Source organism: Amblyomma mixtum, chromosome 3 (assembly GCF_055824585.1).
Source record: "Amblyomma mixtum isolate Tamu chromosome 3, ASM5582458v1, whole genome shotgun sequence".
Lineage (NCBI taxonomy): Eukaryota > Metazoa > Arthropoda > Arachnida > Ixodida > Ixodidae > Amblyomma > Amblyomma mixtum.
In genome coordinates this window covers 6574459-6601043 of record NC_143014.1, presented here as the reverse complement: position 1 = coordinate 6601043, position 26585 = coordinate 6574459, and the positions used below count along the sequence as shown (strand labels likewise).

Genomic DNA, 26585 nt, shown 5'->3' with positions numbered 1-26585 from the left:
GCTTTAAAAAACAAGGGGAGGATTTCATTTTAGACAACATACGCCCTATTTAATTAACATCGAACCTCGTGAGATTGGTGCAACGGGTTCTCCTCCGTCGCGTCATGTCTTTCATTTCTGCGAATCCCTTGAATTCGTGTCGAATTGGTTTCAGGCCGGGCTACTCGACTTGGTGTGCTCATACTGACCTCGAGAGTCGTATTAAATTCGCTCGCAACAGCAAAGAGTTTCCCGCGCTTGTCACTCTGGATGTCAGTAAACCATACGACACAGTCGAGCACTCGACGCTCTTACACAGGTTACAAGACTTTAGAAATTCCCAAACTATTTCGTAGCCTTGACATCTGCTTCCTTGGAAAGCAGGGAATTTTGTTGCTGCCAAAACGGTCTTTCTTCTAGGAGATTTCGACAGACAAGGGGCAAAATGCAAGGGTCAGTTATTCCCCCTGTTCTTTTAACATCTTTCTAAGCACCATTCCATGCATTCGTAATGTGAAAACTTACGTGTACGCCGATGATATGGCATTTTTTGCCTCCGCAGATCATGTTCATAGTCTTTATCAGACCTTGCAGGATTACCTCAAAATTCTTGACAGCTGGTTGTCTTTGTTTCTCAATGTGAAGAAATGAAATTTGTTAGTCTTCGCGGCTTCTCATCCTGTAAATATCTGCGTCGTTTATAGAAATCACATAATTCGTCAAATTCAAATGGTGAAGAATTTCGGAGTGGTATACGACACTAATCTTTTCTTGAGGGCACACATTGAGTAGATTTCTGTAAAAGGAGTCCGGGCAACTGGCATACTGCATAGGCTTTGCAGCGCTAGGTCAGGCATGAGAAGGCGCACACTCTTGCTGGTCTATAAAATGTACAGGGTCCGTCAAAAGTTCCCAGGCCACATTGTCTGCTTTTCATCGGTATATCCTGGCACTTAAGATTCCGATAGAGCTATCGAGGTTCTCAGATGGTAGAACAATCCTTCTTCTATTCTCTACAGATATTTTGAGCTTCGAGGGTATCTCAACAGCCCGACTATGTTGCTCAAAAGCAAACCCTGTGGCCTTGGAACTTTTGACGGACCCTGTACGTCTGCGGAATTTTGGAGTTCGACTGTGTTTTATTCTCAGAAGCTCCATCCTATAAACTTCCCACTCTTGTGATCTTGGAGAGTTAGGTGTTGCGACTCTGTCTGGGGCTTCCAAAATATGTCCCTAATCCTGTTCTGCTCCTTGTGGCGTGAATCCCATTTTATCCGCCCGGTTTCGCCCTTTAACAGTGCAAACCTTCTTTTAAATTTGTGCGACTCACCTCTTTACACCTCCAGTATAATATTTTTTAGCCAACCTACAGTTTTTTTAAACCCCGCCTGGCATCGTTTGCATACACCGCCGATATGTTTCCTGCAGGCTCTCCTTAATCCCTTAAACATTCATTTCACAGAAGTCCGCCCAATGTATAACATCTCTCCTTCTGTCCAGATTGCCTTTGATGACATTTTCCCATCAAATGCAAAGCTTCAGCCCTTTCTCCCCTTCACGGTTTCTTGCTTGACCACCTAAGGTCCTTTCCCTCTGATATTCTTATTCCTACCGATGCCTGGCAGGATCCTGAAAAGGCAGGTGTAGGCATTTTTTCACCTACATTGGGTTGGTCCTTTTCGTCCCGTCTTCCTCACTTCACTTCAATTTATCTCGCCGAATCAATAACATCAATTTTTGCCTTACGTGAATAGAACCTACCGTTTCCCAACTCATCGTTATGACGGACTCTGTCTATTTGCTCTTCATCATCCTCTTCCACTGAGTCTCGGGCATTACGCCTCTTTAAGCAGCTGGTCCGGCTTCATCTAAATTCGCGCGGTTGCGTTGGGTACTGGGGCACATGGGTTTTCAAATAAATGAGGTTGTACTTCCCATAGCAAGGGCCTCTCTCTGCAGCCCAATAATTGCTGTCTTAACAACCTGTGGATATAGAACTGCGGTGAGGCTTCAAAGCTACACAATATTGAGGAATTTGCAGCCTCGGCTCTTACTTCATCTCCTGAATGTCAGCATCTTCTGCATCCTTGGAGTATCAGACTGGCGCTCGCGCAGACTGGAGGTCTCTTTCACGCGTTTGCGATGCCGGGTTCCTCTCCTAAGTTTCTACCTTCACAGATCTAGTCTGGCAGTTTACCCACTGTGCCAATTTTGGGCCGAACCTGAGACAATGGAATACTATCTGCTGTTCTTCTTTCAGGAGGCGCCTATTACAAATTTCATTTCACCAGCTGGGTCTGCATGCGTCCACTGCGGTTATTCTTTCCATTGGCGCTTGTTTGTTTGCATGGAGCAACAGTAGTGTGCGCTTTGCTTTGCAAAATTTCCTGCTAAAAACTTAGCGACTCCTTTGCTAATTTTTAACTTTTTTCTTTTTTCTCTTTTTTATTAATATTCCTGTTTTCTCTTTCACTGAGCATTATATGCGTTGCATTCGAATTTCCAGACAAAGCCATCGTCCCCTCTTCGATCTCCCAGTTAGCAGGTCTGGTGTCGTTGCGTCGTCCAATCGCTCAGCTTATACCTTATTACTACTCCTTTCCCCCCTCTATAAACGCTCCTGTTTCTAGTAGTTCACCGCCTGTGCCTTAGCCACACCCACGTAATGGGTATATGCTAACTTTTTAACTAAACTTCTGTCTTTTCCTGCCTCTTCTTTTCGTCCTCGTCTTTTACGCTATTTCCCCATGAAAGCGTTTACTCCTTGTAGGCTTTCCTAGCAATGGTTCATTTCTCAATAGTGCAGAGCTGTTCTGAGTTCGCAACCACTAAATTGGGCACCAAAGCAGCTGAACGTTGCTAGTAACTTTAGAAGTAAACCAAATTTACATGCCTGTTTATTATTGTAATATTCAAAAAGAAGGCGTCCACATTGCAAACAGGCGCTTTTCCGAAAAACAGCAGTTCAACACGGCACAAACGTGTACTTCAGTAAGGAACAGAAATTTGGGCGAGAATATGTGGCCACATACCCGTCATGATACGCTCTAGGTAGATGAGGCCACGTCTTCACTTTTGCGTACGCTATGCCTCACCGTTGCAGGGTACTGGTCAAGAATTCATTCGTGCCTCCTACACTTGGTGGAAGCAGCGCATTTTTTGGATCAGAGAGCATGAAGGACTTTCCTGTGCCTAGAAGAGACTTACATTTCCCAATTTTGCTCCAAGTCTTTGCTGACAGTAGGAGCTGCACTTGAGCAGCGCGTGCTCGAAACGGTAATTTGTTAAAAGCGTCGGCAAAACGCTCTGGACTACAAATTCCTACGGGAAAAGTAGGGTGCAACGCCCGTTCTTGCATCTACCAGGTTATGCTTGCGGGACTGAACTTAGTTCAACGGAATCACAGTAATGAGCATCGCATTTGCAAGTTTTTCTAAATGGAAACAAACATTTGTGTTATTAAAAAAAATGTCTGCCCATCATATGATTCGACTCGATGTGATGCAACATATCTCGGTCAGCAGTATTGGTTACACATTTCGCTTTTACCAATTTCTCCTTCCATTGCAATGTTTCGTTCCGCTGCTGCCTGGGCTTGTGCAAGGTAATGGCGCGGGTGAAAGCCTTCTGGCAAGCGTGGTGTGTGGGGGGTTTATTTCTTTTAGCTCCAGGTGCTGCGTCGGCTCTCGGTGCCGGAGGAGAAAGTATCTGGGTGGTAGGTGGAAATGTTCTGGAGGGTGTTGTGGGTTGGCAGAGGTTCGTATTCTGCCGGAGTCAAAGGGCGTCACACTGAAAGCAGAAAAAAGACTGCGCAGCTAACGCAGTAACAATAAGATTGTAACCGTAAGGCATGCGCGCCATTTCAAGTGGGCGGACTGTTTTGTCATTAGGGTGGATGAAAATGGAGGTACCTGCAGCTGGTCGGCGTTCCGCTGGCTGTTGGCAGCTGCCTGGAGTGCCGTGGCTGCGCCGGCGGTGCTACGCTTGCTGGCCGAGTGGCCGCTGCAGCTGGCCACCCCGTGGGTCGTGTTGGCCACGTGCTGGGCGAACGTGGCGTAGGCTACGAGCAGCTGGTAGATCCGCAAGAACGCCTGCTCCTCGGTCAGCCGCTGCGCCAGCCGCATTAATCCACGTTATTGCGGCGACGAGAACTAATATAGTGCGAAATGCTCGAACGGCCTATGAGAGGGAAATGACCGTGCGTGGGTGAATGTGCCAGTGACGAGGCCGCTGCCCAATGTTCCTGATGTTCCGTAACCGCTTTCCGTTACGTGCGCATTCAAGTTATTTACATCGTCCCCTGCACAGCCTATAAAAGCAAGAGTTGTCAAGTGTGATACTGCTTTGGATCGTGCTTGTCGAGACGAGGTAGACGAGGCCCGGCTAGCGGTAAGTTTGTTTTCCGCCCTAGCTATTTTTATGCATTGGGTAAGGACGAATATTTCATTTCATTTATTTCATCCATAAAGGCCCAAGGGCATTACATAAGGAGAGGGCTACAATTCATATAAAAGAAGCATAAAAACACACGCACAATAAATACACACAACAAACTTCAAAAGCTAAAGAAAAAAAAGAAAGAAAACGGATAAAGGGTTTACATGTGCAGTGAAAGCATACAAAACAAAAAACATTTGCTCCCGGCAGCGAGCACAGATGAAAGTCAGTGATCAATACGTGGTAAAAATGACAAGGAATTCACTTATTCTGAAGATGACGGGCCAGTTCTGTAGGAAAAGATTTTGAATCGTTGCATAAAACTATGTCGTTAGGTAGGGCATTCCAGAGTGTTATTGCATTGGGGAAAAATGAACTATTCATTGCTAATGTACGGGTCTTGATACCAGCTATGGGGTGGCTATGGCTGAGGCGACTTGAAGTTCTTATCGGGGATTTTAGAAGTGGGTGTCTTGAAGCTGGATGGTCGAAGAAGTGATGAAGCAGGCAAAGACGTGAAATTATGCGGCGTGATTTAAGGGATGGGAGGGAAAGAGAGCGTTTGAGTGCAGTGATACTTCTTTGGAATATTCAGAGGTGATAAACCTGACGGCGCGATTTTGGGTGGCCTCGATTTCGGCGGAAAGGTATGCTTGAGATGGATGACAGATAGATGATGCAAATTCAAGTTTGGGGCGGACGAATGTTTGATAAGCCAGTTTTTTTAACATCTGGAGATGCTGATTTCAGGTTTCGCCGGAGATAACCTAGGACACGAGAGGGATCGGACCATGTCGTTTGGACGTGAGTTACCCAAGAGAGTGTCGATGTCAGATGCAAACCAAGGTACTTGTAGGATGTTGTTGGAGCCATCGGAACCGTGTTAATGCTGTAAGTGTGCTGGATTACAGTGCGCTTGCGAGAGAATGACAAGAGTTGACATTTTTCAAGATTTAAGGGCATGAGCCATCGGTTGCACCATGTAGCTATTGCATCAATGTCTTTTTGCAGGAGGTGACTGTCGGTGGGATGACCAATGGGGCTGTATATGACAGTCTTCTGCAAATAGTCGTAGCTTGGCGTTTGTGTTAACTGAAAGATCGTTTATGTAAATTAGGAATAGCAATGGTGATAAGCCTGCGCCCTGGGGGAAGCCTGATGTAACATTACTGAGGGGTGAGTGGTAACCATTGCTTGAGGTAAACTGCGTGCGTCCGTTAAGAAATGTCTCAATCCAGGTGATAAGGCTGTAAGAATGCCTAGGGAAGAAAGTTTTGTGAGCAGGTGTGAGTGCGGAACACGGTCGAAGGCCTTTGAAAAATCTAAAAAGATGGCGTCGATTTGAAGGTTGTCGTCCATTAAGCGAAGGATGTCATGTGTGAATTCAGTCAATTGCGTTGACAAGGAAAAGGCGCTTAGATGCTGTCATCTAAGCGCCTACCACTTCTCAAACCGTTCTGAAGTTCTCTGAGTAGCTTATTATTTTCTACCCATGACTTAATTTTTCATTTTACCGCCTGCATGGCCGGCCTGTAAATCAGAGATGTTATCGCAATTGTTCTGAAAGACTTTATGTACTACCTACCTCCCTTCACTTTACAAACCAAGTTCATTTTACCCTGTCGCCTGCTGTTTACGTTTCAATTATTTGTTGTGACTGTTTTCAATGCTTTTAACAACATTTCCTTGCTTGTTTGACCAAGTTTATTAATCAGATTGATTCGAACTTCCTCTATGCCCGCAAATGTGCATTTAGGAGTATTTGCTTTCACCTTTTTTCAGTTAAGATCAATCAGTTCCAAGCTGCTTTCTATCGCGCTCTCCTCTATTGCTTACCTCGTTTCGGTACATTACCCTATCATCGCTCCTAAATGACTCAGCTTTATAGCTGTGTAATGTATTGTAGTGATGTAATGTAGCGCAAAACATCGTCTCCACCTATACATTTTCTCTTGGCATCTTGAATTCCTTCTGGCTTTCTTTGAGTGTTTTACACAGCCAGCTTATATTTTATTCTTCGACAGGATACCACAATGCTATGGAACACGGCACAAGACACGCAAGACAGGGCGGACGCCGATTACCACCTATACACTGGTGCTCACAGAGAAATATACGGTTGTTAGCCAAACAATGGACACACTAGCCCAGACCACAATCCTCATCCAGCTTGTATGATTCCAGGATTTCCTTCGCCCACCTATAGTAGAATCGCGTACTTCAGCCACCCAACGATTAGTGGAGTGCTTTATTTTATCCTGAACGAGGGTCTGCACTTGGAGTTTCTTTTGTCGATAAGACTCACATTTTTGGTCAATTCCGTCTAGAGATGAATGCGCCGTCTCTGCCTCTTTCTGGTCCCTTGATGTCATGTGTGGTGGTTGGATGGCCATTTCAATTTCTTTTTTCCAAAAGCTTCATGGCTTCCTCTTTCCTTTCCAGTGTTTTCAACACTTACTTGTTTGTGGTCGTACAGATGGGTCGTTTTCACTGATTATAATCCCACTTTTCCGTGGGAGTTTTTCTATTCCTGCCTCGATGGCTGCTGCTATTAGCGCTATTTCTTCGTCGTTTAATTCTGCTTCGCTTTTTGACTTCTTTGCAGTTCTCTTTCGACTAGGGCTCCCAGCTGTACACTAATACGTTTATGATCATTTTCTAGGCCGTACTTCCCATCTTAATTTTTTTCCATTATTGCGAGCTTGCTATAGATGCCCTGCGACATTAGGCAGTAGTCAATGGTCGTCTGCCTGTTACGGAATTCCCACGTATTTGTCCTCAAACTAATTTCGCTATTTAAAGTAACTTGGTTGCGCCGCTCGCAGAAGTCTAGCATTAAATTTCCGTTACAATCTGTGCATTCATCCAGATCATCTCCGCCAATAGAATAACCACTGCCAGATTCTCCGACAGTTCCCTTTTCATGTTAGCACCCGCTGACTGGCCTCCCTCCCGACAGATGCCCGCCTATCGCCCTTTACAGTACGTCCTTTGCGCGTCATCACCAGCAGAGGTGTAAAATTTCAGGAAATTTTGAATGACTTTAAAAAAAAAGCGTTTTTCAGGGTTTTTTCATGAACAATTGGACATTTGGCAAAGCATGGCAAAATAGAGAACAATAATGCTCTGAAGTTCTGAGTATTATGGAGATAAAAATGTCATATTTATGAAATGAACTCCTCGTTCTATTGCACCAAGAAAGGGAACATGAAAACTGACCTATAGGTCAGTCCATATCGGACTCGGAGTCACTGTCGCTGGATGCGGCACTACGCGCAGAAGCATGGATTGAAGATGTGTCCACAGCTAGGTTCGACTGTGCATACACAGTCTTTCGAACGCGTTCTCCTGAAAGACTGTGGCGAAACCTTGTATGCACATTTCCGAAACGTAACCAATTTCGCTCGCAGCTGGCGGATGACGGTGGTATCTGCAGCAGGCGGCAAGCCAGAGGAGTGTGTGGCTGGTTGTGCAATTGCCACCAGGTAGATGGTCCCACGTGCTGCAGTTCATAGATGGCAGTGCGAGTCCACCTCGCTCACTGCTATTGTATAGCCTTCCAGCCCAATCTCTGTCGCTAAGAAACTAGGCTTGTATTTGGCTAAAGCCGCGTACGCGCGCAGTAGCCTATGCTGTTTTGTGCCGTGCGTGTCGCGCTGAAGAATTTCCCAGCCATTTTGTTTTGCTTGAGCCCTGGGTTCAAGTATTAAAAGTGTGCTGTTAAGTCCGCCCTGGAGCATCTATGTGATCTAGCCTTCAACCCGCAACTAGCCTTCAAACTTCTGAAATTAAGTCTCTAGATCGCGGAGCGCCCCAGGGGAGCATTTTAGGGCCGTTGCTCTTCAATATATATATCAACGATGTTGTTAATATATCTCCGACTGCAAAATATCTAATATATGCCGACGATGGGATCGGTGGCTGTGCCACGATGCAGTCATCAAACCCGCTCGTTTTCGCCACGCAGGTTTTTGCACCGCTCATCACCCAGATGCTATTCCTGTCCCTGGTTCCCGCCCCTTCGCATGCCACCTGTGCCATCGAATCCTTTCGCTTGGAATCTCCCGCCGGCTTGTCTGCACAGCAGCCTGCGGCTTCAACCTGTCCGGCAGCGCCACCGCTGCTATTCCTCGACCACCTCGACTGCCCCCGGACTCACCCAAGGTCATCGACAGCAGCAGCTACGGCGCCTGTAAAACCGCATCACCCGCGCTCGAAGCCCTGTGGGCTCGGTGGCTGTGCCACGATGCAGTCATCAAACCCGCTCGTTTTGTCCACGCAGGTCAGTAAACAATACTCTCTTTTCACGAAAAAATCGAGCAATTACTGCCTCCTGCAGCTACCGAGCCCACAGAGCTGCCTTTCCGTTGCTCTTGAATGTGCTGATGTCGTGCGTGCCCTGTTGCTCTTGGCTGGCGATGATGAATCAAACCCAGGCCCCGAAAAGGTTCTAGAGGAACTGAAGAAACTGTCTGATGGTCAGTCACAATTAATAGTCGAGGTCCAAGGTCGTAGAAATCAACTTACAACTACGGTACAAGGTATTTCTGATCTTAGTAACAGGTTATCCGCCCTAGAAATTCATTATCAAGATGTTGTAACCCTACGCACCGACATGGACACGATCTGCGTTAACACTACCCAAACAGCCAAAGAAATCAGAGGTATAGAAGCCCGTTTGGATGACGCCGAAAATCGCTCGCGACGTAACAATTTAATCTTTTACAACATTAAAGATTAGAATACATCTGAAACGTACTCGGAATCTGAAGAAACGGTCCTCCGCCTCTGCCGTGATCAGTTAGATCTCTCCATTGACCCTAAAGAAATTGAAAGGGCTCATCGTCTCGGGCGTCATTCTCCTGAGCGCATTCGACCCATAATAGTGAAATTTACATTTTTTTTAAACCAAAGAGATGATTCTTTCAAGTGGCCAAAAGTTAAAAGGCACCAATTACAGCATAGGGGAGGACTTTTCACGCCCTGTCCGAGAAGCGCGAAGGCACCTCGTAACGTTTGCGAAAGCTACTACCACTAAATTTTCCTTGCGCTAGAAAACTTTGTGCAGCGGTTCTAAACGCTATGCATTCGACAAGTTATCACAGTCTGTACACGAAATCTCATAGCATAAGTCTTATCGTCGCGCCACTACTAATCTTCCTTGTAACAGCCCTTGCGGTAAACTTCCAAATCTTTCTTTTTCTCTTATCTTTACCAACATACGTAGTTTCCTTCCCAAGCGTGAACACATTTGTAATCTTGTTTCATCATCTTCCAGCAATATACTTGTACTAACAGAAACGTGGCTAACAGACGACGTCACCGATCCGGAAGTTTTAGCTGATTTATCAAATTTTAACGTTTTCCGAAAGGACCGCAAAGGTTCACGAGGAGGAGGTGTTCTTATTGCCACTAAGCAGCTCTTGCCTTGTTCTGTCATTAACATCCAATCAGAGCTTGAAATACCTTGGATAATCTGCCGTTCCGTACCACAAATCGTCATACTAGGCGTCTGCTACCGACCCCCCTCCAGTAGTCCAATCTTTCCTCAAAGTTAAGCGATAGTCTAAATCAAATAACTAGCAAATATCCCAACGCGCGCATTCTTCTTTTCAGTGATTTTAATTACCCATCCATTGACTGGCTGAACCCAACACCAACAGACAATACTGAAATGACGAATTTTGTCGACGTTTGTTTGAATTTCAATCTTACACAGTTAGCAACTGAACGCACACGCGTGACACATGAATCCTCCAATATCCTGGACCTCAGTCTAACTAACCACCCGGAAAGTTTATCATCGCTTACTTCTCTCCGCGAAATTAGTGACCACAAAGTTTTACACGCTACTTTCACCTTCATCCCCGAATCGCGCCAAACATTCCCTAAAACGATTCCCCTTTATGACAGAGCGAATTACGAAGAAATCAATAATCATTTAATGGCGTTCTTTCCAAACTTTGATACAAGTTTCGATGATCGATCAATTGAGGAAAACTGGCTTATTTTTAAAACTAAAATTATAGAACTTACAGCGAAGTTTATTCCCACCATTACATTAGTGCCAATCCCAACAAACCATGGTTCATAAAGCATTTTAAAACACTTGAAAACAAAAAGAAGAGATTTTTCCGTGCAGCTAAACGTAACCGGAGTGCATGCGCATGGAACAAATATTACGCAGCCGAGTCAACATACCTGCAGTCTATCCGTGATGCCAAACGAACATTTTTCCAAACTGACCTCCCCAAGATTCTAACAAATAACCCGAGGAGATTAAACCCTGAACAGGCGCCGGTCATCACACTTGCTAACCCACTTGGCGAGATGACCAGTGGCACTGAATGTGCTAATATTTTTAACGCCGCTTTTTCATCCGTTTTCACAAACGAAACTGATATGCCACTTTGCACCCTAACTGAAAACCTGAGTTCGCATATGCCTCCAATCATCTTTTCTGTGCACGGCATTATATCTATCATTGAAAATATCAAGATGTCATCTTCTGCGGGTGCTGATGATATCACCCCCGAGTTCCTAAAAAATACTTGCCATGCTTCCGCAGCGTTTCTGTCAAAACTCAACAAGGGGAAGCTTTGGGCCAGTTGGTCTGACATGTTGGAGGGAAGGAATAACCGCTAGCTTGACAGGACTGAAGAACGAGAAGAGGACAGGACGAGCGGTAACTAGCAACTGAAGTTTATTGAAAAAAGACATGTAGCAGCAAAGGTTGCATCTCCGCATAGCGTACGAGAACGGAGATAGTGACACGTGGAACACACGAGACAGTTAATGAAATACATCGAAAGGAACAAAAAACGAACAAAAAACAATGAAATGCCCGTCACAGGTTTAACAGAAACCGGGTCTCTTTATCTAAAAGCGCCACGGAAGGCTCACTCACACACATATCAAGCCCAAGTTTGCGCATGTGTGCCGCTTCTAAAAGCTCTCTTTCAAGTCTCGACCTGCCCCTTCCGATGATGGTGGCTTTGTTGAACTGTGGGTAGCAGCCATCGCATTCCCTGCAGTGTCTCGGCAGATTAGCGCCATTACCAGGTTTCAAGGACCGGAAGTGCTATCGTAGCCTATCGTTTAGACATTGACCCGTCTGGCCAACGTATACTCTGCCGCATCGCAACGGGAACTGGTATACCACATCAGTGGCACAGTTGACATATCTGTGTTCATGTTTCGTCGTGCACGCGACCCTGCGCCTACCTTCCGCCACGCGCCCGCAGAGCTGCGATAGCTTGCAAGGGGCTGAAAAAACAATTTGAATGCCTTGCCTACCTGCCACCCTCTTGAGGTTATGGGCCATCTTGTGCACACAGGGCACAACTTCAAGCGGCCTTTTGTCCAGAGGGATCGCCTCCTCTTGGCCACGCGCCTTGTTCCGCAGTTTCCACAACAGAGATTCCGCCACTGCTTGGAGAACGGGTGGTGGAAAGCCTGACTGCAGCAACTTATCCACTTGGCCCTGAAAACTACCTGCAGCTTTGTGCTGGCAAGACTTCAAGAGAGCTGACCTCATACAGGTCATGGCTATGCCTCTCTTAATTAGTTTGGAGTGGCAGGAAGAGAAGGGTAACACGGCCTTTTTTGAACGCGGCCTGTAGGCCCAGCACACGTGGTCATTGGCGCTAAAAGAAAGCTGCAAGTCTAAAAACTGAATGCACTGTTCTTGCTGTTTTTCAAGGGTGAAGTTTAAGGAATGGGAACAATGCTTGAAAACCGCAAATACGTCCCCGGCGACTGTGTCATGACTGGCTTCGTGGTCAACAATTAAAAGGAGTAAGAAATCATCCACATATCTGAAAAATTTTTCAACACCAAGGTTGGCAGCGTCAAGCTGAAGCTGAAGCTTGCGGTCAAACTTAGCAAGGAAAATTTCACACAGCACCGGCGCAACGCAGGATCCAATGCAGATGCCCCGTTTCTGGGTGTACAGGTTCCCTTCAAATTTAACGAGGGTTGCGCAAAGGTAGTACCTTAGTGACTCTAAAAACCCGTCTCTGGAGACACCACAATCGTTTTGGAAAAATACAACACCTGAAAGATCAATAAGCTCGCTGACCGCGGAAAAAAGTTCGTCGTGCGGAATGGAATAAAAGAGCTCTTCAATGTCAATTGAAATGCTGAAATTCGCGCCGATGACACTCTCCTGCAGCACGGCTGTCACGCTAGCCGAGCTCGCAACCTTGAACGGATCTTCAGGACAGAGGTTGTTAAGGTGTTTCATGAGGTACCTGCTTAGGACACCCTGCCAGCTGCCTTTCTCAGTGACGATGGTTCGTAGAGGGCACGAGTCTTTATGCGTCTTTGCAGAAAAGAACACAGACAGGGCATCTGCATTAATACCTTTCACTTGGTTGTGTAGGCCTTGAAGGTCCATCTCCTCGAGCAAATTCAGTGCAGCTTGCTTGACCTTAGAGGGTTTTAGTCTCGTCACGTTGAAATTTTTGGTCACTGCCTGCTGGGCCTTCTCGCGGAACACACTTTGTGGGAGGGCTGTGAAGCCGCCTTCCTTATCGGATAGGAGCATTTCATTGTTTTTGTTCATTTTTTGTTCCTTTCGATGTATTTCATTAACTATCTCGTGTGTTCCACGTGTCACTATCTCCGTTCTCGTACGCTCTGCGCAGATGCAACCTTTGCTGCTACATGTCTTTTTTCAATAAACTTCAGTTGCTAGTTACTTCTCGTCCTGTCCTCTTCTCGTTCTTCAGTCCTGTCAAGCTAGCGGTTATTCCTCCCCTCCAACATGTCAGACCAACTGGCCCAAAGCTTCCCCTTGTTGAACCTTATTTCTCCTACATTGGGCTCTTTTTTTATGTCACTATCCGTCCAGCAGCAAGTGTGGTTTCTGTGCTAGCCTTATCGCTTCAACTGAGTGCCGAGCAAGAACCTATGGCTATTTCCTTCGTGCTTCTATCTGCCCCCCGGACATCGAGAAAGCGTTCGGGGCTTTTCCCCCTTCAATTGGGCACTGGAGAAGAATCACAAAAATTTTGAAAGCGGAATGCTGGCCTCAGGTGCGACTTCTTCAAGAGTGGTTGAAACTACTCTGCTTCGAGTGGTGCGGTCGCGGGAGTCAGGGACAGAGGACCCTGTCCGACTATCAGAAAGCGGCCCGCTCGTCCGTGGACTTCCTTTGGAATCACCAGCGGTTGAGCCTCCCGAGGAAACGCAGAGAGGTGGCTGCTGAAATGGTACCTGTTTCCTGCTTGTCTAGAGCTTCCCTCACAGAACAGGTACAAGCTTTACTCGAGCGGGGGCCTAAACATTGTTTGGATGCGCCAGTCAGCAAGCACGGCATGCTCGCACTCGTGCGGCGGATAGCGGACAAAGCACCCAAGGAAGAACGTCAGCGCTGCCATTTAGACGGTGTGGATGTAGTAATGATGTATTTTCCTCATAAATCGCACAGCCACGATCTCCTGGGTAGAGTCGCTGAAGATTTGCGCAGGGGTGAGCTTACATTGCTCCTATCCGATTAGGAAGGCGGCTTCTACAGTTCTCCCACAAAGTGTGTTCCGCGAGAAGGCCCAGCAGGGAGTGACCAAAAATTTCAACGTGACGAGACTAAAACCCTCTAAGGTCAAGCAAGCTGCACTGAATTTGCTCGAGGAGATGGACCTTCAAGCCCTACACAACCAAGTGAAAGGTATTAAGGCAGATGCCCTGTCTGTGTTCTTTTCTGCAAAGACGCATAAAGACTCGTGCCCTCTACGAACCATCGTCACCGAGAAAGGCAGCTGGCAGGGTGTCCTAAGCAGGTACCTCATGAAGCACCTCAACAACCTCAGTCCTGAAGATCCGTTCAAGGTTGCGAGCTCGGCTAGCGTGACAGCCGTGCTGCAGGAGAGTGTCATCGGCGCGAATTTCAGCATTTCAATTGACATTGAAGAGCTATTTTATTCCATTCCGCACGACGAACTTTTTTCCGCGGTCAGCGAGCTTATTGATCTTTCAGGTGTTGTATCTTTCCAAAACGATTGTGGTGTCTCCAGAGACGGGTTTTTAGAGTTACTAAGGTACTACCTTTGCGCAACCCTTGTTAAATTTAAAGGGAACCTGTACACCCAGAAACGGGGCATCTGCATTGGATCCTGCGTTGCGCCGGTGCTGTGTGAAATTTTCCTTGCTAAGTTTGACCGCAAGCTTCAGCTTCAGCTTGACGCTGCCAACCTTGGTGTTGAAAAAGTTTTCAGATATGTGGATGATTTCTTACTGCTTGTAATTGTTGACCACGAAGCCCGTCATGACACAGTCGCCGGGGACGTACTTGCGGTTTTCAAGCATGGTTCCCATTCCTTAAACTTCACCCTTGAAAAACAGCAAGAACAGTGCATTCAGTTTTTAGACTTGCAGCTTTCTTTCAGCGCCAATGACCACGTGTGCTGGGCCTGCAGGCCGCGTTCAAAAAAGGCCGTGTTACCCTTCTCTTCCTGCCACTCCAAACTAATTAAGAGAGGCATAGCCATGACCTGTATGAGGTCAGCTCTCTTGAAGTCTTGCAAGCACAAAGCTGCAGGTAGTTTTCAGGCCCAAGTGGATAAGTTACTGCAGTCAGGCTTTCCACCACCCGTTCTCCAAGCAGTGGCGGAATCTCTGTTGTGGAAACTGCGGAACAAGGTGCGTGGCCAAGAGGAGGCGATCCCTCTGGACAAAAGGCCGCTTGAAGTTGTGCCCTATGTGCACAAGATGGCCCATAACCTCAAGAGGGTGGCAGGTAGGCAAGGCATTCAAATTGCTTTTTCAGCCCCTTGCAAGCTATCACAGCTCTGCGGGCTCGTGGCGGAAGGTAGGCGCAGGGTCGCGTGCACGACGAAACATGAACACAGATATGTCAACTGTGCCACTGATGTGGTATACCAGTTCCCGTTGCGATGCGGCAGAGTATACGTTGGCCAGACGGTCATTGTCTAAACGATAGGCTACGACAGCACTTCCGGTCCTTGAAACCTGATATGGCGCTAATCTGCCGCGACACTGCAGGGAATGCGATGGCTGCTACCCACAGTTCAACAAAGCCACCATCATCGGAAGGGGCAGGTCGAGGCTTGAAAGAGAGCTTTTAGAAGCGGCTCACATGCGCAAACTTGGGCTTGATATGTGTGTGAGTGAGCCTTCCGTGGCGCTTTTAGATAAAGAGACCCGGTTTCTGTTAAACCTGTGACGGGCATTTCATTGTTTTTTGTTTGTTTTTTGTTCCTTTCGATGTATTTCATTAACTATCTCCTGTGTTTCACGTGTCACTATCTCCGTTCTCGTACGCTATGCGCAGATGCAACCTTTGCTGCTACATGTCTTTTTTCAATAAACTTCAGTTGCTAGTTACCGCTGGTCCTGTCCTCTTCTCGTTCTTCAGTCCTGTCAAGCTAGCGGTTATTCCTCCCCTCCAACCTGTCAGAACTGTTTGCACAATCACTTTCCACAGGTAGAATACCCAGTGATTGGAAGGTGGGGAAGGTTGTTCCGGTCTTCAAATCAGGTAACAAAGAATCACCCCTTAATTACCCTCCCATCTCTTTAACAATGTGCCATGCAAAATCATGGAACATGTCATTTATTCTCATATAATGAACTTTCTTGACTCTATAAATTTTTTCATCCTGCTCAACAGAACATATCGTGCGATACACAGTTGGCTATTTTCATCCATGACCTGAATGTGAACCTTGACTGTAACCTACAAACTGACGCAATATTCCTGGACTTCGCGAAAGCATTTGACAAAGTACCCCACAAACGCTTACTACTAAAACTGTCCTGGTTAAACCTTCATCCACAGTGGATAAGCTAATTCCTTTCTAACCGCACGCAGTTTGTTAACGTTAATAATCAAGCCTCTAGCTCTGTTCCGGTAACATCAGGTTTCCCGCAAGGATCAGTCCTTGGTCCGCTATAATTTTTAATATACATTAATGACCTTCCAACGCATGTCTCTTGTAACGTCCGTATTTTTGCCGATGACTGTGTCATCTATCGCACTATCAACAGTGATCGCACTATCGCACTATCAACACTGATCAGTTCGCCCTCCAGAATGACTTAATCAGCGTACAGGACTGGTGCAACAACTGGCTCATGGAACTAAACACCAATAAATGCAAAGACATGTAATTTCACCGAAAACGTAATCCTGTCCTCTTCTCCTATAAAATCTCGCACGTCACGGTAGATTTAGCTCAGACTTACAAATACCTCGGAGTAACATTGTCCAATGATCTAACCTGGAACGCGCATGTCACTAAAATCATATCATCCGCTAACAGAAGCCTTGGATTCTTAAAACGACATCTACGTCATGCGCCACAAAACCTAAAATTGCTTGCCTACAAATCACTTGTCCGTTCTAAATTAGAATACGCCTCTGCTATTTGGAGCCCTAACGAAATTATCTAATAAATTACCTAGAAACAGTACAAAATCGAGCCACAAGATTCATACATTCGTGCTATTCATATAATGTAAGTATATCAGCAATAAAAGCAGAGGCAGGATTAACATCCCTGGCTTGTAGGCGTCGTATTACTAGTATGTGCTTGTTTCACAAATTTTATTTCAGCTCACTTCGTCGTCCTCCCTGCATCAATCAGCCGGCACGCATTTCCCTCCGCATTGCTCATCCCCTTCAAGTAGCCCGGCCATGTACGCGTACAACTACATTTGCATCGTCATTCTTTCCAAGCTCAGCCAAGGACTGGAACAGCCTTCCACACTACATCGCCGCAATCACCTGCCCATCAACATTTGCGAACTGTTTAACTGCTACCTTTAACAGCGAATAATATTTGTATCTTACGATTTTTTCTTTGTTTATTCAATCTGATTTTTCAATGTAACCCACCCCTTATGTAATACCCCCAATCCTGGGGGCCTTTAAGGTAATAAAGTGAAGTGAAGTGAAGATATAAGCCTCTTCTTTTCACTGTCCGATTTGCAAGAAATAATTTATTTATGGAATATTACATTGAAATTATTACATTCCTGGGTCACTGTCAACGCCATGTGGATTAATGAAAAGAAAACAAAGGCAGTAATCTTTCGAGAGAAAAATAAATATTTCCCTCCAAATCTAAATATTCTGCTCAATAACCATACAATTGATATTGTCGAACACTTTAATTGTCTTGGGGTAGTATTTTCACTGGATATGTCGTGTGATGGTCATGTATCACAAAAGCTAGATCAGTTTACCGGAATGATAGGTCGCATGCGATCCCTACTCCTTGGATGTGTGAAACTGTCATTATACAACACACTGTTTTGCTCTCATCATAACTACTACCATTTGGTCTGGGTAACGGCCCCAGGTTCTACCCTACCGACGATTCACCTACTGGAAAATAAATACACACGTCATATGTAGAATGCCCCTTATGCAGCGCCCAGGGCGAACCTTTTCCGTGCTTCAAAAATAATTAAAATCTTCATCCTTTATAGATATCGGTTAAGCTTGAGACTTAAAAGAAAAACAAGAAACAATATCGACAACTTGCATAGGATCACCAAAATGCAAGCAAGAGACTGCGCTTATAAAACAAGGCATAAAGAAACCTTGCTTGTGCCCACTCCTCGCCTAAATTTGTTAAAAGAGCTCTTTTATCTGCTTCCATCTTTAATAAACGAGTGTGAATTGAATGGCTTTGATTTATTTTCGTGCACGTATAACGCGCTTCGTGCTCTGCACGAACACATTGTAGGATAACTAATATTTTGATTGCTGCCTACCTGTGAACTCCATGAGTGCTGTAACATATCCATGAATGCGTACAATCTTTTTATTTCATTTGTGATATTTGAATGCTTTCCTGGTGAGCGTGTATGTCGGCGTTTCGTTCCTTTTTTCCGTTTTGCTCTGTTTGCAATATTATTTAAATATGATTGTTCTAGCTTCAGGTTAACAATGATGACTGACATTATTGTATTGTAATGCTGTACTTGTGGGATATACAGATATCCCTCGCCGCCCCGCGCTGAGTCACGAGACGAGAGCGCACGCCGCAGGGAATGGGGAGAGGAGGGCACCCGGCAACTCTCCTCACCCTCAGCTCGGACGTGACGTCACGCCTACGCTCTGGCGTCTTAGGGACGGGTGAACGACCCCTCTTGATTGCAACAAGTTGCTCAAGAGGGAGGTAATGTCGTAGGGGTTAAAAGGCGAAGTTCGCGCGGGAACGGGGGACTCGCCCTCTCTTCTCGCCGCGGTGCTACTGCCGCTCTGCCCTGCCGACCCCCGTCCTGCCCGCGCCCTCCCGGATTATCCAACGCCAGTCGACGACGACTTGGTAAGCTGCTGAACCATCTATTATCGGATAGAACATTCTTCCGCAGTGTGCTTTGCCTTGCGCTAGGTAAATAAACGGTTTCCTAGCGTTTTGGCAGCAGCGGTGGCCACGGAACCTACGTCCTAATTTCACTCCTGTACTGTTACAGACCTACTGTGCGCACGGAAGAGCCTCCGCTACGACACGTGTGGTTTCCACGCGTGTTCTATCATCGCAACTGAACTGCTGCATCCCGCCTGGCGCTGCTGGCTTCCATGACATGGACAGCTTACGTGGACGACACATGTGACACCTTGCCACATCACCGCTCCTGGACACCCCCTGTCAAGTGGCACTGCAGTCTGCGGCTATAAATTGGCATCATCGAGCTGCGGAGGACTTTTTGCCAGCAGCGGTGGCCACGGAACCTACGTCCTAATTTCACTCCAGTACTGTTACAGGTTTGTGCTTGCACGCTTCTTTTTTATCTCCTTTTGTTGTTGCTGCTGCTGCTGCTGCCAGAGTTGTTCTCATGTCTGATGCTGCGAAGTGCCCTAGCTGCGAAGAGCAGCTGGATGAGACCGGTGACAGTGTATCCTGTAGTGTGTGCGCTGGTGCATATCACACTGGCAGTTGTGCAGGTGTTTCTGAGGCGACATTGAAATCGAAGGGCGAAGTATACCGAAGCAACTGGAAGTGTCAACAATGTAGAAATGCAGGAAAATCTCGCACAGAAAAAGTAGAAAAAACGGAAGTCCCTAATCAGCAGGCTTTGTGGTCAATGCTCGTAAGCATAAATGAAAAACTGGATGTGTTACTTCCACTAAGAGAGACAGTAGGTGGCATTGAAACTTCAGTTCAGTTCATGTCTGATCAGATGACCGAGTTGTTATCCCGCACGGAACAGAATGAGCGTGACATCAAAGATCTCAGGGCAAGAATCGCAAAACTTGAAACTGAAGAGCGAAATCTCGACAGGCTTACGCTTCAGCTAGATGACCTCGAATGGCGCAACAGGCGACCTAACCTTGAATTTCACGGCATCAGAAAAACTGAAAACGAAAACTTGCTAGCTAAGATAAACGAGCTAGCCGTCAAGAATGACCTACTACCGCTATCTGACAATGATGTGTGTACTGTTCACCGATTGCCGGCAAAGAAGGACAAGATTCCTGGCATCATCTGTCGATTCACAAATCAAAAGGTCAGAGATGTGTGGTGGTCCAAAAGGCGTCTAGTAAGCAGCGTCGATGAAGAAATAAGGATCTTTGAAAACTTGACAAAGCGAAATCGGGAACTTTTGAAGGAGGTGAAAGAATGGGCAAAGACTGCGGGGTACAAGTATGTCTGGCACAACAACGGCAAAATTCTTATCAGAAAGATTGACGGTGCGAACGCGATTGTCGTATCTGATAGAAGTGAGCTTGCGAAGCTTACCTGAGCCATTCTTTCTCGCTCTTTTCATTTGACACTTTAACGAACAATGCATTGCGTCTCGGATAGATATGTTATACCAAGTGACTTCGCGAATCATCTTGGCCCAGCCTTTCTAAAGTCCTTCAAATGCCTCCATCTTAATGGCCAATCAATTAGACACAAAGTACCTAGTTTAACTGTCCTGCTACAACAATTAGATGTTACATTCAATGTTATTATGATAACAGAAACCTGGTGTACAGATGATTCAGAAGTACCTCGGTTTCCCAACTATCAAACATTCTACTTAAACCGTGATGTAGGCCGTGGTGGTGGCGTTTGTTTGTTAATTAAAAGTGAACATGAACCTGAGCTTTTACCACAGTTTACTCGGACCACAGCAGATTATGAAGTTCTATCAGTGCTTGCAGAAAATTCTCTTTTCGTTGTTTGTTATCGGCCACCGCAGGGTTGCATTCCTGTTTTCCTTGGTTTCCTTGAGTCGTTGTTTTCCTTTGTCATCGACAAGAGACTTACGTTCGTTTGTGGTGGAGACATGAACATAAACATGTGCTCTAATGACGGTTGTAAGAAAAGTTTTGACCTATTACTAAAAGTGAGCGGGCTTTCTAATGTGATTCAGCTACCAACGCGCATAACAACTAGATCATCGTCACTTATAGATCTGTTTGTAACAAACGCTATCAATAAGTCAACTAAATGCGGAGTAATTGTTTCAGACATTAGCGATCATCTGCCGATATTCTTGTGTTTGAAGGGAAAACTAAAAAATAAGACTAAACAGTCATTCTCTTATCAAGCGATCACGGAAGAAAGCCTTCTCGCTTTTAGACAACGTGCATCTGAAGCTGATTGGGAAGCTATTCTCTCTAAACGTGACGCGAACGAGGCTTATGAATACTTCCTCGCTATATTGAAGCCAATGTACACTGCCTGTTTCCCAACAAAGACTTTTAAGCGGACTAAAAGAACCCGCAAACCATGGCTCACACCTGATCTCCTGCTTAAGATAAAAAAGAAGAATGGACTCTACCATAAATTTATCAGGACAAAAGAGATGGATGATTTGTCTATTTTCAAAGCATATTGTAACCGCCTAAACAAAGAACTTGGGAAAGCTAGGAATGAATATTTCGAAAATGATTTCGAATCAACTAAAGGGCGTAGTGACCTTGTTTGGAAAAAACTTAACAACCTTATAGCTAATGATACTGCTGCCAGAGGAATTTCTTCAGTGAAATTAAATGGGGTACAGGTGTCTGACCAGGGTTTAGCGAACGAGTTTAATAAGTACTTTGTTGGCCTTTGCCGCGACACGGACGTAGACAATGACTTGAATTGTGTCCCACTACAAGACAAAACGATATATCTTAATCCTGTTAATGAAGCCGAAATAATGACTATTTTCACAGAGCTTAAAAATAGTACTTCATGCGATATTGATGGACTAGAGATACGGCCCATAAGATCGATTCTCGACATTATTTTGCCCTACATAACCCATATAATTAATCTATGTATTGCAAATGCAGTTTTTCCTCACGAAATGCAAGTTGCCCGCTGTTCTGTACTTTTTAAGAAGGGTGATAGGAATCAGCTAGGCAATTACCGCCCGATATCAATTCTTCCAATATTCTCAAAGGTACTTGAAAAAGCGCTTCATAAACGCTTTGCGGCATTTGAATCCAGACACCACATACTTACCAAATCACAATATGGATTTAGAAAGCACCTTTCCACAGAATTTGCACTGTTAGATCAGAAAGAATATATACTAAAACAATTTGAACAGAATAGGATAGTTTTAGGAATATTCATTCATTTCACAAAGGCCTTTGACCTTATAAATCATCAATTACTTCTCCAGAAGCTTGAACGCTACGGCTTCCGCGGGCACGCAGCATCGATAGTTAAGTCATATCTTCAATATCGCCGGCAGGCTGTTAGTGTAAATGGCTTCATGTCTGAAACTCTCCCTGTTCGCTGCGGTGTACCGCAAGGGAGTATACTCGGTCCTTTTCTTTTCAATCTTTATATTAATGACATCGTCAATGTATTTCCTTTCACAAAATTTATTATATACGCAGACGATACCAGCATGTTCTTGGCTGGTGAAAATGCTAATGAGTTAATAGATACTGCTAACTGCATGCTCGAACATCTAGACCAGTGGACACAAAAGAATGCATTACAAATTAATGTAAACAAAACAAAAGCAGTTAACTTCCGGGCCAAGAATAAACAAGTTCACCTGACAAAGCAATTATGTTTGCGATCTTGTCCACTGGAAATAGTGGCACATTTCAAAACCCTGGGGGTTGTCTTTAATCAGCAAATGTCCTGGGACGATCACATAGCCCACATAACTTCTAAGTTGTCGCAAATAATTGGTATACTCCATCGCAACCGTGAAATCTTGCCGTCTTGTGTTATGATGTTAGTTTATCACTCTTTATTCCATTCTCGCTTTAACTACTGTAGCCTTATCTGGGGTACTACAACACAGGAAAATCTGAGCAAATTACTCGTATTGCAAAAAAAGGCAATGCGAATTGTTAAGAGATTACCAAGGTTACATCACACAGGAGAAATATTTTTAGAGCACAAAATTATACCAGTAACAAAAATCTATGACTATCGCCTTAGCCGAACACTTAAAAAGGAATTTTTGAATAAAACGTCTTTTATTCAAAATCTTTCAGGCCTGAAAAGGCGCGAACAAACTTATGAAACAAGAAATAATGACATGTGGCAAACTAATACATTTCGAAAAACGTACGGTCTGCAAACTTTAGAAAACCGTCTTCCACGACTTCTTAATGATCTACTAAAACAGAATATAACACCCCAATGTGCAACATTTCAGAGACTTCTAACTTACTTTCTTTGTAGACATTTCATGTAATTCTTCATGCAACGAAAACAGCCGCCGTGGAACTGTTGGTGTTCCTGGCTCATATTCATATGTTTTCTATTACAGCGTCTTTACCATGTAATTGCATTGTGTTAGATATTAGAATTCCTTATTTCTTTTTGCCTTGTGTTTATGGTTTTGTACTGCTTTAAATATATGTGCCAGGTGCATCTGTTTTGTAACATGTTTCTGTACTGTCTTTTAGTGCGGTGAGCTCATCGCACGTATTTTCCCTTTACCTTGTATATTTTGTTTTTGCGCCACTTTGTATGCTGCCAAAAAGGGGGGCCGTTGCTCTGTCAAGCTGTTGAAAGACAGCTTTTACTTCGGTCCCCTGCATCATCATGTAAAATGTGGTGATCAAATAAACATTATTATTATTATTATTATTATTATTATTATTATTATTATTATTATTATTATTATTATTATTACTCTGTTCGTTGCCTACTTCGTCCGAACCCGCCGTGGCTGTGACTTTGCGCCACGGGTTGGGGACACGAGAACGCCCGCGCATAGCTGGCACGGAAGCGCGCCTTCCCGGCCGGCTGCACGCGAGTGACCCCATATCTTGGCACCCGAACGTGGGGCGAACTAGGCATTGAGCAGTGTGCTTTGTTGGAGCGAACGACTGTCGACGCGCTAACAAAGGATGGCAGCTGATAGGCCTGACTTCCAGTCTTTGTTCATGCTGTCAGAGCTAGCGGCACAGAGCCAGGGCTCCCTACTTGACTTGCCTTTGGAAGGCGTAAATCTTGAGTGTTCCACGCGGAATAGCCGAGTTGAATTCCCGGGCGCGTCGGCAGGACTTAGGCCTGGTACGGAGGGCACCACTTCGGGCACCTCGCCGCTCCGTGGTGCGAACAATGGGGCACCTACGCCTCATTGTTCGACGCCATCAGCGGCTGCGCCCAACTCCGGGGGCGTTAGTCCGCAGTCATCCGAGGTGCTCTTGCAGAACGCGATGCAAGTTATGCAGAGCTTAGCGGGTATGTTGCAAAACAATTTGCAAGCCCCGGCCCAGGCACCCCGTCTTAGGATAGACGTACCTACCTACACGGGGTACCATGACAGAACAGGGGCTAATGAGTACCTCGACCGTCTGCTGCATTATCAGCGAGCGACAGGAATCGCAGACGCCGAACTGCTCGCGCGTGTTGTGCCTGTTTCTTTGACGGAGCAAGCGGCCCGCTGGTAACGACTAACCGGCAACCGAGCGAGGACAATGGAGGAGTTTAGCGCAAGCTTCCGCGACGAATTCCTCCCCGCAAACTACGAGTGGCGTTTGAGGCGGGAGCTGGAACTCCGCACCCAGCACCCCGACGAGTCTTTGTTAGAGTACGTCCGAGCGATGGACGAACTGTATCGCCTCGCTGACCCTCGCGCCACTAACACGGAGAAAGTTGAGCGTGTCACACGACAAGCGCACCCGACTTTCGCGGCCTACCTGAGAGGAGGCAGGTTTAGAGACCTGGACGAGCTAGCAGCTGAGGCGAAGCGCATTCAGGGAGACATCCTCTCTGCGCGAGCGTATCGGCCGCCGCCACCTGCATCGCAGTCACTTGAGCCGCGCTGCGCGTGGAATGGCAGCTCAGCGCGTAGTCCGTCTAGAGCTGAAGCGACAGCACAATTTGCTGACGAGCGTGTCCCGAGGGGTTGGGAATTGTCCGACCGCGCTTTGGACCCCTTCAGCTACGCGCTGCGAACAGCACACGCTGCCGCAGAGCGGAACACCTGCAGCCGAGGTCGCGAGGCCGACACGCGGCCGCACGAGCGGCCCCCACTGTCCGCACCGCGAGATTGAGATCGAAACGACCGACTGGAACGTGGCGACCAGCGCCTAGCCCGTCGGAGCCCGAGCAACCGCTGCTACAGGTGTGACCAACCGGGGCACTTCGCCCGCGACTGTGGCCGCCTCCCCGCCCGTGACCAAACACGGTCGGGAAACGGCAACAGCCGCCGGTGATCGACCTTCGATCCCGCGCGACGTACACAGAGAAACCCGGTTTATTAGCGCCTTTGGCATGTCGCGTAGGAAGTTCTGTTGACTTGCCAGCGCCGTTCATTGAGCTAACGATAGCTCGAAAGAAATTCACCGCGTTACTCGACACAGGGGCAAGCGCTTCTTTGTTCGGTGACGAAGTGCTAAACCATCTCCGCCAGAACAAAATCCGGTTGAGAGAGTGCGATACCACTTTTCGCCTCGCGAGCGGCACAGCGCAATCAAGCGGTGCAACTAGGATAGTGGTTCGCTGGGAAAGACGCGTGCGGCGACAACGCCTCGTTCATCTTCCCTGTTTATCCGTTCCTGTAATTCTTGGGCGAGACTTCCTAGCCAAGACAGGCATTGTGATAGACATAGCCAGCAGAGGCTATCGAGAGCGCACCGCCGGCGCCTTGAAGCTTTTTGCAAAAGCGCCCGCGGCCTCGCAGTCAATTACGGCTCCGAACGCGGAGCTAGCGGGGAGTGACCGTGGAAAATCACCCCCGCCGGCCCGGAAACAAGCATGCGGGCGGACAGTCGCCGCTGAGAGAGGGCCCACAGAGAATGTTGTCGCGGTAGAAAGCTGTTCTACCGTGCCAGTGAGGGCAATGCACCCTTTGTTGTCGGAGGTGAACAGCGTATCGGAAAGGGAGAAGGCACGTTTGTCATCTCTCCTCTACGAATTCAACGCGACATTCACAGACCGGCCTGGCCTCACTACACTAGTAAGGCACAGAATAGACACGGGTGATGCACTGCCTTGGAAGTGCAATCCTAGACCAATCAGCTTGGCTAAGAGAAAAGCACTGGACGGCGCCTTAGACGAACTTATCGATACTGGCGTTGTTGAGAGGTCTAACAGCCCTTGGGGCTTCCCGGTAGTCTTAGTTCCAAAGAAAGACGATACATATCGGCTTTGCGTGGACTACCGCTGACTGAATGAGGTTACGAGAAAGGATGCGTACCCTCTACCAACCATCTCTTCCCTAGTGTCCAACCTAGGTGGGGCGAAGTACTTTACTACGCTCGATGCTAGCCGCGGATACTTTCAGGTTGAAATGGATGAGCGTGATAAGGAGAAGACTGCTTTCACTTGTCACAGAGGTCTTTTCCAATTCAAGAGAATGTCTTTTGGCTTGATAGGAGCACCCGCTACTTATCAGCGCCTAATGGACCGTGTTCTGGGAGATGCGAAGTGGCAACATGCGCTCGCATACCTAGACGACATCGTGGTGTACTCAAAAACACTCGAGGAACACCTGCGCCACTTGAGGGACAGCCTAGAGAGGCTGAGGTCCGCGGGAATCACTTTGAACCCGAAGAAGGCGCAGATCGCCGCGACCCGAATAACACTGTTGGGGTTCACGATCGACAAAGGCCGCATTCTGCCGTGCGAGGATAAACTCGAGGCTTTGCTTAAGTTCCCGTCGCCGTCAGATCTAGCTGGTCTCAGACGCTTCCTGGCAATGGCGAACTTTTATCGCCGGTTCATCCCAGATTGCGCAGCGCTGCAGGCACCTTTGACAAAGCTTTTGAAGAAGGGCGAGCGCTGGAG

At 46.5% G+C, this 26585-nt stretch overlaps 1 protein-coding gene and 1 pseudogene across 1 annotated transcript in view; one reads left to right on the top strand and one right to left on the bottom strand.

The window, feature by feature from the left end:
* The window catches only part of LOC149349156 (uncharacterized), a 110739-nt gene that overhangs the window by 1159 nt on the left and 82995 nt on the right, over positions 1-26585 (bottom strand). The window contains exon 4 of the mRNA XM_089576746.1: positions 3891-4088. Within this exon, the coding sequence (XP_089432872.1) occupies positions 3891-4088 (198 nt within the window). The remainder of the gene's footprint in view (positions 1-3890; positions 4089-26585) is intronic.
* LOC149349157 (uncharacterized) lies at positions 8333-9542 on the top strand (annotated as a pseudogene).